The sequence below is a fragment of the Oncorhynchus keta genome, chromosome 7, assembly GCF_023373465.1.
Source record: "Oncorhynchus keta strain PuntledgeMale-10-30-2019 chromosome 7, Oket_V2, whole genome shotgun sequence".
NCBI classification, from domain to species: domain Eukaryota; kingdom Metazoa; phylum Chordata; class Actinopteri; order Salmoniformes; family Salmonidae; genus Oncorhynchus; species Oncorhynchus keta.
The window spans coordinates 5,814,806-5,832,042 of NC_068427.1; the positions used below are offsets into that span (position 1 = coordinate 5,814,806).

At 43.2% G+C, this 17,237-nt stretch overlaps 1 protein-coding gene across 2 annotated transcripts in view; it reads right to left on the reverse strand.

Annotated features, from left to right (window-relative positions):
• Positions 1 to 17,237, reverse strand: part of klf12b (Kruppel-like factor 12b) — a 151,889-nt gene that overhangs the window by 34,852 nt on the left and 99,800 nt on the right. For both annotated transcript variants that reach the window (XM_035773105.2, XM_035773106.2), the window contains exon 4: positions 7,492 to 7,627. In XM_035773105.2, the coding sequence (XP_035628998.1) occupies positions 7,492 to 7,627 (136 nt within the window). The remainder of the gene's footprint in view (positions 1 to 7,491; positions 7,628 to 17,237) is intronic.

Below are 17,237 nucleotides of genomic sequence, written 5' to 3' on the forward strand. Positions count from 1 at the left end.
CCATCATTAAGTTTGCTGACGACACAACAGTGGTTGGCCTGATCACTGACAATGATGAGACTGCCTATAGGGAGGAGGTCAGACAGTGTGGTTCCCAGAACAACAACCTCTCCCTTAATGTAAGCCAGACAAAGGAGATGATTGTGGACTACAGGAAAAGGCGGACCGAACAGGCCCCCATTAAAATTGAAGGGTAGTGGAGTGGGACGAGAGTTTCAAGTTCCTTGGTGCCCACATCACCAACAAACTATCATGGTCCAAACACAGTCGTGAAAAGGGCATGACCACACCTTTCCCCTCAGGAGACTGAAAAGATTTGTCATGGGTTCCCAGATTCTCAAAAAGTTCTACAGCTGCACCATCGAGAACATCCTGACCAGTTTCATCACCACCTGGTATGGCAACTGCTCGGCATCTGACAGTAAATCTCAACAGAGGGTAGTGCGAACGGCCCAGTACATCACCGGGGACAAGTTTCCTGCCAACCAGACATATAAATGGCAGTGTCAAAGGAAAGCCCAAAATCTCCAGTCACCCTAGTGATGTAGATCAAAGACTGTTTTATCTGCTACCGCATGGCAAGCGGTACCGGAGCGACAAGTCTAGGACCAAAATTAACAGCTTCTGCCCCCAAGCCATAAGTCTGCTGAAAAATATATTAAATGGCCACCGGACTATTTACATTGACATGGTAAGGTCTACACTTGTTGCATTCGGCGCATGTGACAAATACATTTTGATTTGATTTAACTTCAGATTGGTCTATGATTAGTAGTTGTGGGTGAGTGTACATACAGATCTGGAACTAGCAAAAGCAGCTCTGCTCAATTATTGGCAATTATTTATTTATTTTCCATCGATTCACCATGAGATGGTTTATTCTGCATTCAACATTTCTATTGGATGAGAGATGAGCACCCATCAGATCCCCCTGCTGTCCTTCACCCCTCGGTGCTGAGGCCAGGAAGAATTCCCGCCAGCAGAAGTAGGAGTAATGTTTATCCCCATGCAACACTCTACTGATCGAGGTAGACTATGAAGTAACTGACTGACAGGCAGTCATGCAGGCAGAGACACACACTCACTCACATTTGACTTGAACGTATATTGACAGCACTCTACTCAGCCGTCAAAGTATTCAGACCCCTTGACATTCTATTACGTTACAGCTTTATTCTCAAATGGATTAAATACAAAAAAATCCTCAGCAATCTACACAGTACCCCATAATGACAAAGCAAAAACGTTTTTTTTTTTTAAATGAAAACTATTAAAGAAAAAAAAATAAAATAACTTATTTACATAACTATTCAGACCCTTTGTATGAGACTCGAAATTGAGCTCAGGTGCATCCTGTTTCCGTTGATCATCCTTGAGATGTTTCTACAACTTGATTGGAGTCCACCTGTGGTAAATTCAATTGATTGGACATGATTTGGAAAGGCACACACGTGTCTGTTTAAGGTCCCACAGTTGACAGTGCATGTCAGAGCAAAAACCAATCCGTGAGGTTGAATCAGCTCCGAGACAGGATTGTGTCGAGGTACAGATCTGGGGAAGAGTACGCAAAAAGTTCTGTAGCATTGAAGGTCCCCAGGAACACAGTGGCCTTCCTCATTCTTAAATGGAAGAAGTTTGGAACCACCAAGGCACTTCCTAGAACTGGCTGCCTGGTCAAACTGAGCAATCGGGGGAGAAGGGCCTTGGTCAGGGAGGTGACCAAGAATCTGATGGTCACTCTGACAGAGCTCTAGAGTTCCTCTGTGGACATGCGAGAACCTTCCAGAAGGACAACCATCTCTGCAGCACTCCACCAATCAGGCCTTTATGGAAGAGTGGCCAGACGGAAATCACTCCTCAGTAAAAGGCACATGACAGCCCGCTTGGAGATTGCCAAAAGGCACATAAAGACTCTCAGACCATGAGAAACAATATTTTCTCATCTGATGTAACCAAGATTGAACTATTTGGCCTGAATGCCAAGTGTCACATCTGGAGGAAACCATGTCCAATCAATTGAAATGACCACATACGGAATCCAATCAAGTTGTAGAAACAAGGATAATTAATGCAAACGGGATATAGCTGAGCTCAATTTCGAGTCTCATAGCAAAAGGTCTGAATACTTATGTACATATAAATTTGCACAAATTTAAAAAATCTGTTTTCGCTTTGTCATTATGGGGTATTGTGTGTAGTTTGAGGAGCAAACATTTTATTTGATCCATTTTAGAAGAAGGGCGTAACGTAACAAAATGTGGAAAATGTCATGGGGTCTGAATACATTCCGAATGCACTGTATGTTATCCAAAAGTGTCTGGTATGGTCATTTATTATCAAGATCAGGGGTAAAATATCCCTGGGCTGTCCATATTTGAAATCTGTAACTAAATCTAGTCAGTCGGAGGGATTGAGTTATTTGCCAGAAGGGCAAGGTCCAAAATCAAACCCACGTAGGCCTTTAATTACACAGTAGGCATATATTTACGAACCTGGACCACCACTACATTTTGACAGTTCATTCGTAACCTTGGGATACACTAGACACTTTTATGTCGTAGCCTAGTGGAGACCAATACCTATCGTATGTTATTAAGCTATATAAACAACGGTTGTTGATGTGTATGGCTGCATTTCAGATACATTTTAATGTTGCAGTAATAGGAGCTAGGCCTAGCGTTTTGAGCGAGTGAGAGAGAATATGATTTTGATAGCAAGATGTGATCCCTATGACTCGGTTGCCCCGCCATGGAGAGAAAGAGTACTTCTCAAATTCTCAGCGACAAAAGAGTGATCAAGTTAAGATCCAACATCTGTAGCTATGGAAACACAATTTTCCTAGTATAACATCAGGGTATATACCCCAGTGTAACACTGGTGTCACAGTTGTAAAGCAGCACAAATGCAGAGTACTGTATGCCTGTGTCCAAAATGGCACCCTATTCCCTGTGGCGTACTATGTTTGGGAAAGTGAGTCATTTTGTAAGAGGGAAACCTGTCTATTTACTGAGGGAACATCATTAGTGGGGGTTTAACACAGGAACACAGTCCTGGAACAGTTTCCTAACAGTTAGTCTAACTAACAGTGTGTGTGTGTGTGTGGCACATATAGACCGTTTGTGTTTCCTACTAGTTAAACCTAATTACAGTGCAACACCGGCAATATTATGAGTCTGACGGGTAACAGTACGGAGTTTGGGCAGGGACATATGACTGTAGTTCTGTGTCTGGAACTTTATGGGTTTAGGGCAGGAGAGCAGACGATGAGTCCCTGGTTCTGATCATCCGAATGGGCTTCAATGGCAACCAGCTCTCACAGACTCACATCAAAATTAAATGTTCATCCATGTTTCTGAAACGTCACATTTATGTTGTTCCAAAAGTCACATTACGAAGTGTTTAAGGTTACGTTTAGGCATTGACACCGAAATATTAAGGTTAGGTATTTAATCAGAATGGTTAATGTTACGTCTAAGGTTTGGGATAGGCTTAAAACACACTATACGGGCATCCCGGGTGGCGCAGCGGTTAACGGGCGCTGTACTGCAGCGCCAGCTGTGCCACCAGAGACTCTCGGTTTGCGCCCAGGCTCTGTCATAACCGGCCGCCGGGGAGGTCCGTGGGGCGAAGCACAATTGGCCTAGCGTCATCCTGGGATAGGGAGGGGTTGGCCGGTAGGGATATCCTTGTCTCATCGCGCACCAGCGACTCCTGTGGCGGGCCGGGCGCAGTGCGCGCTAACCAAGGTTGCCAGGTGCACGGTGTTTCCACCGACACATTGGTGCGGCTGGCTTGCGGGTTGGATGCGCGCTGTTTTAAGATGCAGTGCGGCTTGGTTGGGTTGTGTATTGGAGGACGCATGACTTTCAACCTTTGTCTCTCCCGAGCCCGTACGGCAGTTGTAGGGATGAGACAAGATAGTAGCTGCTAAACAATTGGATACCATGAAATTGAAAAAAAAACCACACAAAAAACACACTATACATACAACAACTGTTGGCGCAATTATTAGAAAATGGAAGAAGTTCAAGATGACGGTCAATCACCCTCGGTCTGGGGCCCCATGCAAGATCTCACCTCATGGGGCATCAATGATCATGAGGAAGGTGAGGGATCAGCCCAGAACTACACAGCAGGACCTGGTCAATGACCTGAAGAGAGCTGGGACCACAGTCTCAAAGAAAACCATTAGTAACACACTACACCGCCATGGATTAAAATCCTGCAGCTCACGCAAGGTCCCCCTGCTCAAGTCAGCGCATGTCCAGGCCCGTCTGAAGTTTGCCAATGACCATCTGGATGATCCAGAGGAGGAATGCGAGAAGGTCATGTGGTCTGATGAGACAAAAATAGAGCTTTTTGGTCTAAACTCCTCTCGCCGTGTTTGGAGGAAGAAGAATGATGAGTACAACCCCAAGAATACCATCCCAACCGTGAAGCATGGAGGTGGAAACATTATTCTTTGGGGATGCTTTTCTGCAAAGGGGACAGGACGACTGCACCGTATTGAGGGGAGGATGGATGGGGCCATGTATCGCGAGATCTTGGCCAACAACCTCCTTCCCTCAGTAAGAGCATTGAAGATGGGTCGTGGCTGGGTCTTCCAGCATAACGACCCGAAACACACAGCCAGGGGAACTAAGGAGTGGCTCCTTAAGAAGCATCTCAAGGTCCTGGAATGGCCTAGCCAGTCTCCAGACCTGAACCCAATAGAAAATCTTTGGAAGGAGCTGAAAGTCCGTATTGCCCAGCGACAGCCCCGAAACCTGAAGGATCTGGAGAAGGTATGTATTGAGGAGTGGGCCAAAATCCCTGCTGCAGTGTGTGCAAACCTGGTCAAGAACTACAGGAATCGTATGATCTCTGGAATTGCAAACAAAGGTTTCTGTACCAAATATTAAGTTCTGCTTTTCTGATGTATCAAATACTTATGTCATGCAATAAAATGCAAATTAATGACTTAAAAATCATACAATGTGATTTTCTGGATTTTTGTTTTAGATTCCGTCTCTCACAGTTGAAGAGTACCTATGATAAACAATTACAGACCTCTAAATGCTTTGTAAGTAGGAAAACCTGAAAAATCATCAGTGTATCAAATACTTGTTCTCCCCACTGTATATAGCCTACTCGCCGTGGATTACTATTTCAGCACCGTTTCGGCTGCTCTGAGACAAGCATGGAGAAACGAAAATGTTCAATTATATTCCATGATATTCTTAAGATAAATTTGTTAACTGAATATAAGCAAGTGATGTCTAATAAATAATCAAGTTGATGGCTCAGTCATATAGCCTCGGCATCTACATAAAGCTGCGGGTGGGCGACCTCATGTAACCGCAAAATGTCGGATAAAGCATATACTGTACAGCACTGTATTTCTTCATCAGCATTCGTTAATAAAATATTCAAAATACTCTTTCACAATGCCAATGTTTATTTAGTTATGGATCCATAATGAATTACTATGGGAATAAATGTCACTGAATTACAGAAATATTAGAACAAAGTTGTCTAATGAAGGTAAACAAATTGATGCTTACTGGAAAATACTCTCTCAAACACACACGATCACGTTGTACAGCGCCGTTATGAATATTAGCAGGTAGCTGGACAATAGACTTGCCTAGAAGGAGGGTAGAGGGGAGAATTCTATCGTCAAATGTATTTCTTAGTTAGGTTTGCTGTATCACAACCGGCCATAATTGGTTGCAGTTTCAGTTTAATTCACCAGAAAAGACTAAACAAATAGTACAACAAAAAGTATTGTTGACCATGATTGGGAGTCTCATAGGGTGGCTCACAATTCGCCCAGCATTTCTCTCCCTCTAAAAACAGAAATACATGTTTTGGCCTTTACAAATATTATTTTGGCCTTTATTCAGATTACAATCGCTCACTTTAATTTTTTTGAAAATTAAATAACCTCCAAAATATCATTATATATTATCAAGTTGATGGCATAGTCAAATAGTCAGCCCCTACATAAAGCAGAGTGACTCACTCATTCATGGCTTTGGATCAAAATAAATAAGTACCAACAATCTTTCTGATAGTCTTAAATAAATCAATGTTTTGGTTATCCTGACCTGGACACCATGTACAGTATTATTACAGGCTATTAGCAGGACAATATACCTTTACCAACACCTCTCTGTATTTTGATACTTTGTGGATGAGGACTCCTAAGTGGCACAGCTGTCTAAGACACTGCAGTGCAAAATGCGTTGCTACAGATGCACGTTCCATACCTGTGCTGGCTGCCACCGGGAGACACATGAGGTGGCTTTTGGTTTAAATTTGAAGCAATAGCCTATTTTATATTTAACTATTATATAACTATTTTAGCACCCCATCACGCTGCTCTGAGAAAAGCAAGGGTCTTGATAAATCAATGAGATTGTTCTTTTCACTGAATATTTATTTGGGTATCGGTTAGACTACAATTACGGTGCGGAACTGTTATGCTCTTCGTGTAACCTTTTATTTAACTAGGTCAACTAAGTCAGTTAATAACAAATTCTTATTTACAAGGACAGCCTACTCCTTCCTGCCTGTCAGGGAATTGAACCCCAATCTCCCAAGTGCCTGCACGACACAGGAATTCTTTATCTAAATAGCCCAGTACTGTGGCCTACCGACCGTCACATTGTACAGTACCATATTTTCCGTTCCATCCTAATGGAAATCAGTCCCATATGTTATGTTCTTACAAAAAAAGGTTTTAAAATCTCTCGTACAGCCACTATGGAAGGCTATCAATGCTTCTCAAAGATGCCCTCTGGTGGTCAAACTAGCACTAACTAGCATTAATGGTAACAGTGGTTGACACTTAAAAAACGTGCCATAGAATTCTGCGGCACCATGCAAGCTGTGCTGCAACACTCTATAACTTTTAAAGGACGATCCACTGTACACATGGACTAGATATGTGGTAGTAGAGTAGGGGCTTGAGGGCACACACTTCATTTTTTGTGAAATCTGCTGTGAATGTACTGTTTTTAAAATGGCCTTAATTTTTCTGGACCCCAGGAAGAGTAGCTGCTTCTACCTTTTTATCACTGGATTTGAACATGCAACCTTTGGCACCAGAGGCAGTTGCATATGCCCATCCACCATCCCTGACCACAACAGCCTATCAAATTCAAAACCTGCCTGAAAGAACAGCGCTCACTGTTGCCCCTAGTGGCTGGTTTCCACGTCAACTCCCAATATCCTCAGACCTGGATGGATGTTGAATACTGACTTGTATCATGGGTGACCTGGCTGTGTTAAAGTGTGAGTGCTGGGTCTTGAAGTGTCTACGTTTAGGGGGAGGGAGAGCAGACTGAAACACTGGTTCTGATTATCAGACTACACTAGGATGGATGGGGAAGCCATGACTCATCCTATTATACACAGATGGACTAGACACATGGGGAGGGTGATAAAGGCTATACAGAGGGACATAAAATACACAAACACACACACACAGAACACTCTGGTACTTACTTCTGCACGGCCCGTGCTATAGACAGAGCAGTAGATCCGGTCTCATTAACGCTGTCCAGTGTGACATTGGGCAGGTCGTCATCTTCACTGTCACTCTTGATATGCCGTGGCAACAAGCCGTTGTGGTCAGTGCGGGCTGCCATGGAAACAGACAGAGAAGAGTAAGTCCCACATGTTCTCTTCTATACTGTAGCATGTGATACTGTCAAGAGGTTACATGAGTTAGACATACAGATATACTATCTTTATTCGATCACTCTGTTGTGGAAGATACTTTTCCTGCAAAGCAGGAAATGCAAATTGTAGTGTAAAAGACTTGTAAAAGACAAATTGTAGCGTGTCAGACTAGATTACTGTAGGGGCTGAAATTATTGCCAAGATTCACAATAAATACTGTATAAATTAAAATAAATACTTATACTGAGCTATATTGTTTGCAAAAAAAAGTGGGAAATTCTATTATTTTATACTAACATACTGTACACTGAGTGGACAAAACATTAGAAACACCTGCTCTTTCCATGACACACTGACCAAGTGAAACTAGGTGATCCCTTGAATCCACTTCAATCAGTGTAGATGAAGGGGAGGAGACATGTTAAAGAAGGATTTTTAAACCTTGAGACAATTGAGACATGGATTATGTACGTGTGCCATTCAGAAGGTGAATGGGTAAGACAAACGATTGAAATGCCTTTGAACAGGCATCCCAGTTTGAGTGTGTTAAGAACTGCAACACAGCTGGGTTTTTTCACATTCAACATTTTCCTTTGTGTATCAAGCCTGGTGCAACACCCAACGGATATCCAGCCAACTTGACACAACTGTGGGAAGCTTTGTCAACATGTCAACATGGGCCAGCATCCCTGTGTAAAGCTTCTGACACCTTGTAGAGTCCATACCATGAAGAATTGAGGCTTTCCTGAGGGCAAAAGTGGATGTTCCTAATGTTTTGAACACACTGTTTTCAATATCTTTCAATTCCTCACCTTTCGAGGGTAATGGCACTGAGCCTTTTCCCCCAAAAATGATGACAATTGAGAATAGATTGAGAGGGATCTTAGAATGCATACTGACTGGCCTCTTCAGTTCAAACCATAGGTTTTCAAAGGGGATCAGAGACTGAGCTGTTCATTGCAAAATGTTGATTTTGTGGTCAGTTAACCATTTCTTTGTGGATTTTGATGTTTGGTGTTTTTGTCTTGACAGAAAATCCACTTGCGGCCAAGTTTCAGCCTCCTGGCAGAGTCAACCAGGTTTTGGATAAAATGTCCTGGTACTAGGTTCATCATGCGTTGGTTGACCTTAACAAGGGCCCCAGGACCAGTGGAAGCAATACAGCAACAACAACAAAAAATATTTTCTGTTTCATTATTTTGATGCCAAATCCACTACTGGTATGCGTGGCCAAAGAGATCTATTTTCATTTCATCGGATGATAGGACCGGTTCCATTCCAAGTGCCAATGGCGTTTAGCACACGCCAGGCATTTACATTTTGGTGGACGGCATGAAAATATAGCTATTTCGTCACACACACCAATATAGTTCAGTATTTGTATTTTATACAGTCTTCCTTGCTCATCTTTATCAAGGGTGCCAATAATTTCAGACCCCTCTGTATACTAAGATTTTTTTTTATCAACACCTACAAATAATGTATATTATTTATAATTCACATTTGCTGTTGCTGCATGATTATTTTTCCTGAGAGAGACTCTAGTCAAATTAAGATAGGATATATGTGTGATGTTTGCCCTGCCATTAGACACAAAAACAAAAACAGAAGACAAAGACAGAAGTCCCACATTACATTATACTTTATACTCTACCACATACAGACACAGACAAGCCGATACACTTTACAAGCCAAAGAGTTTAATCTTTCAACAACCACTCCTTAAAATACAGGCTGTTTTAATAATATGTCATATTGTATTTTCATTCATACTCATATACAAAACATTCAATTTCATGCACTGAATTTCACTCAAAGAAGAACTTGATGAAGGCCACTTCACTCATAGAAAACCAAATTAATGTTTTTAAAGAATTTGAATGATGTAGCTATATTTTCTCTCCTCTGCATTTAGAGCAATCAAAGCCCCAGCCCTCTTGCCCTCCACCCTTTCTGCAGACCAAAATAGATAGTGAAAACACCCAGTACATCCTGTATGGTAGACTGTCTGAACCTCTGAGTGTGCGAGCGTGCATGCGTGCGTGTGTGTTTGGCACCACAGGGAGGGACAATGCTCATGCCATGCTACAGGCTGTTAGTCTGACGACTCACACACAATTATTTTGCTGTTCTGTCGTTCGCTACATTCTTTAGTATGACACTGCCATCATTGAAGTTGTTTGTGGTGACAAAGGTTGTTGTACTTAACATTGTCATCAGTGTTTGGATCGTCTCTAACCAAAGCAAATTATGCATTTTCAAACCATCTCTTTACCCATGTATGTTCTGGCTCTAGCCCAACCCATTGGTTTCTGGACTAATCAGACGGTCCTGAATGTGTTCGTATTCGGGGAGCGTCGGGGAGGTACTCCAGACTCATTGTGAAGCAATTGGCAGGAGCAAAGAGTATGGGTAGCCAGGCTAACAGGCTGTCCTGCCCTCAGATCAGTTGTCTGGTATGATTGACAGCTCCTGACAGGAAGTGCCTGCAGGGTCTACACTGAAGATGGGCCCACCCCAGAGACACCCCAACATGTGCAGACACGAACAGGCACTAATACACATATGCACACACACACACAATTTATTAGCCACTACAGCCCCCGCCTTGTAGATAAGATGCTGGGTGGTGCGGGGGTATTTGGGTGTTATTGTTGTCTTTGAGCAGTGGGTGGGGGATGTTGTGATAGTGATAGCCCGGCAAGTGTGTTTGGGTGTCTACATTCCCACAGTCCATGTGAGATTTTAAACAATTTGTTCAAAAGCACATCTCCTACAGCAGACTAATGTTCAGACATTCTTTTATAAAAAAAATATGTTATGAAAGGTTGTGAAATATTATTTGACAATAAATTCTGTAAAACACATTCAGGCATTTGCTTTTCATGTATAGAGGTATGAAATTATATGTTAAGAAAGACTACTCTGCTCACTGTGTAATTCTGTGGTGGGTAACAAGGATCGCAGTGTGTATATGGTGTTCATTATAGACCACTGTTAGTTGTTTCAGAGCTGGGCAAGAACAAAAGTGTCACGTTCTGACCTTTATTTCCTTTGTTTTGTCATTATTTAGTATGGTCAGGGCGTGAGTTGGGTGGGCAGTCTATGTTTGTTTTTCTATGTTTTGGCCTAGTATGGTTCTCAATCAGAGGCAGGTGTCATTAGTTGTCTCTGATTGAGAATCATACTTAGGTAGCCTGGGTTTCACTGTGTGTTTGTGGGTGATTGTTCCTGTCTCTGTGTTTGCACCAGATAGGACTGTTTTTGGTTTTCCACATTTATTGTTTTGTTAGTTATTTCATGTCTAGTTCCTTTATTAAAGAACATGAATAACCACCACACTGCATTTTGGTCCGCTTCTCCTTCACCACAGGAAAACCCTTACAAAAAGCCTGTACTTCCCGCAATAGGCATGCAGTTGTCCATCCCTGATCATCCACAGCTTCATTCTTCTAAGTTACCAATGTCAATTCTACATGTGTGAATTCTCTTTTCATTGACCAGGCCAAATGTGACCCTTGACCTGGGAGCAATGCTCTATTGTTGCTAATGTTCCCTCCACAACCTCTCCAATGGGTGACTCTTTGGATATCTGACCAGGGCCTTCAGCCATTCTCTAGCTAAGCATTCTCCTGCTCTCCAAGTACTGCCAGGACAGAGGCAGAGCAATGCAATGAACAAACTCTCACCAATACAACAGAATATCGCTACGAACCATGGTACAGTACATGGTAAAATACACAATACACACTTGAGTTTGGGTTCAATTCCATTTCAATAGTCACTTAATTCAGAATCTTAGTGGAAAATTGTAATTGGAATTATAATTTCAGATTACTTGATAAATTGACTGAATTGAAATAGAAATTGAATGCATTCTGTACCAATCCTGGTATGTGTATTTATGGATCCCCATGACAGCAGCCACTCTTCCGGGGGTCCAGCCAAATTCAGGCAGTTGTACAAATCTTTTTACAATACATTCACAACAGATTTCACAACACATTAAGTGTGTGCCCTCAGGCCCCTACTCTACTACCACATATCTACAATCCAAAATCCATGTGTGTATAGTGCTTATGTTATCGTGTGTGTGTGTGCGTGTGTCTGTGACTATGTTTGTGATGCTTCACGTCCCCGCTGTTCCATAAACTGCATTTTTTTCAGTTTTTGTTTTAATCAAATGGTACTTCTTGCGTCAGTTACTTGATGTGGAATAGAGTTCCATGTAGTCATGGCTCTATGTAGTACTGTGTGCCTCCCATAGTCTGTTCTGGACTTGGGGTCTGTGAAGAGACTTCTGGTGGCATGTCTTGTGGGGTATGCATGGGTGTCTGAGCTGTGTGCCAGTAGTTTAGACAGACAGCTCAGTGCATTCAACATGTCAATACCTCTCACAAATAAAAGTAGTGATGAAGTCAATCTCTTCTCCCCTTTGAGCCAAATTAGATTGAAATGAATATTATTCATATTAGCTCTCTGTGTACATCCAAGGGCCAGCAGTGCTGCCCTGTTCTGAGCCAATTGTAATTTTCCCTAGTCCCTCTTAGTGGCACCTGACCACACTACTGAACATTAGTCTATGTGCGACAAAACTAGGGCCTTTAGGACATGCCTTTTTGATAGTTTTGTTAAGAAGGCAGAGCAGCGCTTTAATATGGACAGACTTCTTCCCATCTTAGCTACTGTTGTATCAATATGTATTGACCATGACAGTTTACAATCCAGGGTTACTCCAAGCAGTCACCTCAACTTGCTCAATTTCCACATTATTCATTACAAAATGTAATTGAGGTTTAGGGCAGTGGTGTAAAGTACTTAAGTAAGAATGCTTGAAAGTACTACTTTAGTATTTTTGGGGGATATCTGTACTTTACTTTACTACTTATATTTTTGACAACTTTTACTTTTACTTCAATACATTCCTAAAGAAAGTGGTGTACTTTTTACTCCATACATTTTCCCTTTACACCCAAAGGTACTCCTTACATTTTGAATGCTAAGCAAGACAGTAAAATGGTCTAAATTCACACACTTATTAACAAAACATCCCTGGTGATTCCTGCTGCGTCTGATCTGGTGGACTCATGCGAAACACATGCTTCTGGTATAAATTATGTCTGAGTGTTGGAACGTGCCCCTGGCTATCCGTCAATTTAAAAAAACAAGAAAATGGTGCCATCTGGTCTGCTTAATATAAGGCATTTGAAATGATTTATACTTTTACTTTTGGTACTTAAGAATATTTTAGCAATTAAATTACTTTTGATACTTAAGTATATTTAAAACCAAATACTTTTACACAAGTAGAATCTTACTTTTACTTTTACAACCTGCCCGCTTGACCCTATCCCCTCCTCTCTTCTCCAGACCATTTCCGGAGACCTTCTCCCTTACCTCACCTCGCTCATCAACTCATCCCTGACCGCTGGCTACGTCCCTTCCGTCTTCAAGAGAGCGAGAGTTGCACCCCTTCTGAAAAAACCTACATTTGATCCCTCCGATGTCAACAACTACAGACCAGTATCCCTTCTTTCTTTTCTCTCCAAAACTCTTGAACGTGCCGTCCTTGGCCAGCTCTCCCGCTATCTCTCTCTGAATGACCTTCTTGATCCAAATCAGTTAGGTTTCAAGACTAGTCATTCAACTGAGACTGCTCTTCTCTGTATCACGGAGGCGCTCCGCACTGCTAAAGCTAACTCTCTCTCCTCTGCTCTCATCCTTCTAGACCTATCGGCTGCCTTCGATACTGTGAACCATCAGATCCTCCTCTCCACCCTCTCCGAGTTGGGCATCTCCGGCGCGGCCCACGCTTGGATTGCGTCCTACCTGACAGGTCGCTCCTACCAGGTGGCGTGGCGAGAATCTGTCTCCTCACCACGCGCTCTCACCACTGGTGTCCCCCAGGGCTCTGTTCTAGGCCCTCTCCTATTCTCGCTATACACCAAGTCACTTGGCTCTGTCATAACCTCACATGGTCTCTCCTATCATTGCTATGCAGACGACACACAATTAATCTTCTCCTTTCCCCGTCTGATGACCAGGTGGCGAATCGCATCTCTGCATGTCTGGCAGACATATCAGTGTGGATGACGGATCACCACCTCAAGCTGAACCTCGGCAAGACGGAGCTGCTCTTCCTCCCGGGGAAGGACTGCCCGTTCCATGATCTCGCCATCACGGTTGACAACTCCATTGTGTCCTCCTCCCAGAGCGCTAAGAACCTTGGTGTGATCCTGGACAACACCCTGTCGTTCTCAACTAACATCAAGGCGGTGGCCCGTTCCTGTAGGTTCATGCTCTACAACATCCGCAGAGTATGACCCTGCCTCACACAGGAAGCGGCGCAGGTCCTAATCCAGGCACTTGTCATCTCCCGTCTGGATTACTGCAACTCGCTGTTGGCTGGGCTCCCTGCCTGTGCCATTAAACCCCTACAACTCATCCAGAACGCCGCAGCCCGTCTGGTGTTCAACCTTCCCAAGTTCTCTCACGTCACCCCGCTCCTCCGCTCTCTCCACTGGCTTCCAGTTGAAGCTCGCATCCGCTACAAGACCATGGTGCTTGCCTACGGAGCTGTGATGGGAACGGCACCTCAGTACCTCCAGGCTCTGATCAGGCCCTACACCCAAACAAGGGCACTGCGTTCATCCACCTCTGGCCTGCTCGCCTCCCTACCACTGAGGAAGTACAGTTCCCGCTCAGTCCAGTCAAAACTGTTCGCTGCTCTGGCCCTTCAATTGTGGAACAAACTCCCTCACGACGCCAGGACAGCGGAGTCAATCACCACCTTCCAGAGACACCTGAAACCCCACCTCTTTAAGGAATACCTAGGATAGGATAAAGTAATCCTTCTCCCCCCCCCCCTTAAAAGATTTAGATGCACTATTGTAAAGTGTCTGTTCCACTGGATGTCATAAGGTGAATGCACCAATTTGTAAGTCGCTCTGGATAAGAGCGTCTGCTAAATGACTTAAATGTAAATGTACTTGAGTCATTTTATATTAAGTTGTCTTTACTTTTACTCAAGTATGACAATTGGGTACTACTACACTACTGGTTTAGGCTTATAGTGAATGATTTGTCCCATATACAATGCATTTTTATTTTATTTTTATATTTAAGACTAACTTATTCCTTGCCAACAATTCTGAAACTAACTGCAACTCTTTGTTGAGTGTTGCAGTCATTTCAGTCGCTGTAGTAGCTGACGTGTAGAGTGTTGAGTCATCCGCATAAGTAGACACTCTCTGTCTTTACTCAAAGTCAGTGGTATGTCCTTAGTAATGATTGAAAAAAGCAAAAGAGCTTCCCTGGAGAATTCCTGATTCTACCTGGATTATGTTGGAGAGGCTACCATTAAAGAACACCCTCTGTGTCACGCCCTGATCTGCTTCACCTGTCCCTGTGATTGTCTCCACCCCCTCCAGGTGTCGCTGATTTTCCCCAGTGTATTTATCCCTGTGTTTCCTGTCTCTCTGTGCCAGTTCATCTTGTATGTTTAATCAAGTCACCAGCGGTTTTCTAGTCCTCCCGGTTTTAACCCTTGCCTGTTTCTGGACTTTGTACCCGTCTTCCTTGACCATTCTGCCTGCCTTAACCACGAGCCTGTCTGCCACTCTGTACCTCCTGGACTCTGATCTGGATTTGACCTTTTGCCTGTCCACGACCGTTCTCTTGCCTAGATCTTTGGATTATTATACATTGTAAGACTCCAACCATCTGCTTCCTGTGTCTGCATCTGGGTCTCGCCTTATGTTAGACAGGTAACTATTCAAAAACAATATAGCAGGGGGTGTAAAGCCATGACACATATGTTTTTCCAGCCGCAGACGATGATCGATAATGCCAAAGGCCGCACTGAAGTCTGGCAAAACAACTCCCAAAATCTTTTTGTCATCAATTTCTCTCAGCCAATCATTACTCAATTGTGTAAGTGCTGTGCTTGTTGAATGTCCTTCCCTATAGGTGTGCTGAAAGTCAGTTTTCAATTTGTTTATAGTCAAATAGCATTGTATCTAGTCAAGCACAATTTTTTACGAAAGTTTCCTAAGGTTTCGTAACATACTGATTGGTTGGCTATTTGAGCCAGTAAAGAGGGCTTTACTATTCTTAGGTAGCAGAATGACTTTTGCTTCCCTACGGGCCTGAGGGCACACACCCTCTAGTAGGCTTAATTGAATATATGGCAAATGGGAGTGACAATATCATCTGCTATTATCCTCAGTATTTTTCCTTCCAAGTTGTCAGACCCCGGAACAATATTTTGTTCACCTCTTGGCATTCAATGTGTAGCAGTTAGAGGTGTTTACTGTATGTCATAGATGCAGTAATATACAACAAAGCATGTCCTCTCTAGTGTGCTGTCTATCTTGATGCTACTCTCTCTTCCCCATCTACCAGGTCAGCTGCTGTCTCAGAGCAGTGCAGACAGTGACCATAACGGTCTCGAATATTATGGGTCTGGAGGCAGGAGACAGACATGGTGTTATTGTCGGACCTTGGTTCAATTAGTATTCAAACCCTTTCAAAACTGTGATGGATTGAGCTTGCTTGGGTCATTTAAACCAAAGGCATACAGTAATCACCAAAAGTGCCAAACTCCACCCATCTGGTACTCCATACAGACAAGCAAACACTCAAAGTATGTTGAAAGATTTCAATCACTATTTGAACCCAGGTCTGAGTATTACAGCGGAAAGAAAACACAGCCAATACTAAAACTACAACTCTGTCTCTGGCTTTCCTGTATAGGGTCTTCCTTCCTACCAAGACTGAGCATCTATATTCTCAGCAAAACCCCTAATTATACAGGCTGATTAGTAGAGACGTTAGTTGGAAAACGTGTATTTGGAGTGAGGGAAGGGGACACAAAAGAGGAGTACATGGTGGAGAGGTGAGAAGAGCCTTGGTGCGTTTCTTTCTTTCTCTCTCTTTCTTGCCTGTTGTTTCCAGTCAAGCCTAGTTTCCATGGAAACCTGCTCCCGGAGACAGATAAGAGAGAGGAAGGGCACATGCCCCTCTCTCTGAAAGAGGATGGCCAACCTGAGTGTGTGTACGGGGGGTGGGTGGGCGGTAGGGCCGTGTCCGTGAGAGAGAGAGAGAGTAAAAAAAGAGAATGGGAGAGAAGAGAGCTGTTCTTTCGTAATTCTATTGATCCTACACTTCATTACAGTCCAGTACAGATGATGCATGCAGCAAAAGCAATTCCCAAGGAGACATTATGAGACCAATATAGTGACAGGGATTCTTACTGGTCTGCAACACAGTATGATTGCCAGTTATCAATACATAAGAACAAATGGCACATCCTACAAAGAAGCACAGTGTGGAGCTGTGGTCCAGTGTTAACACTCCTGGCTCCATGCACGTATGTGCCATGCCGCAGGAGACTGGGGTTCAATCCTGAGCGTTCCCTTCTCTCTGTGTCTCCTCCTCATCTATCTCCCACTGTTTCAAATGTGTCTGTCAACACAATAGGAAAGGAGAGTGACTTGCCATAGAAGAACAATAATGTGTCATATGAGGGGACAGGTCATGTAATCATACAAGAAGCATATTAGTGTGCA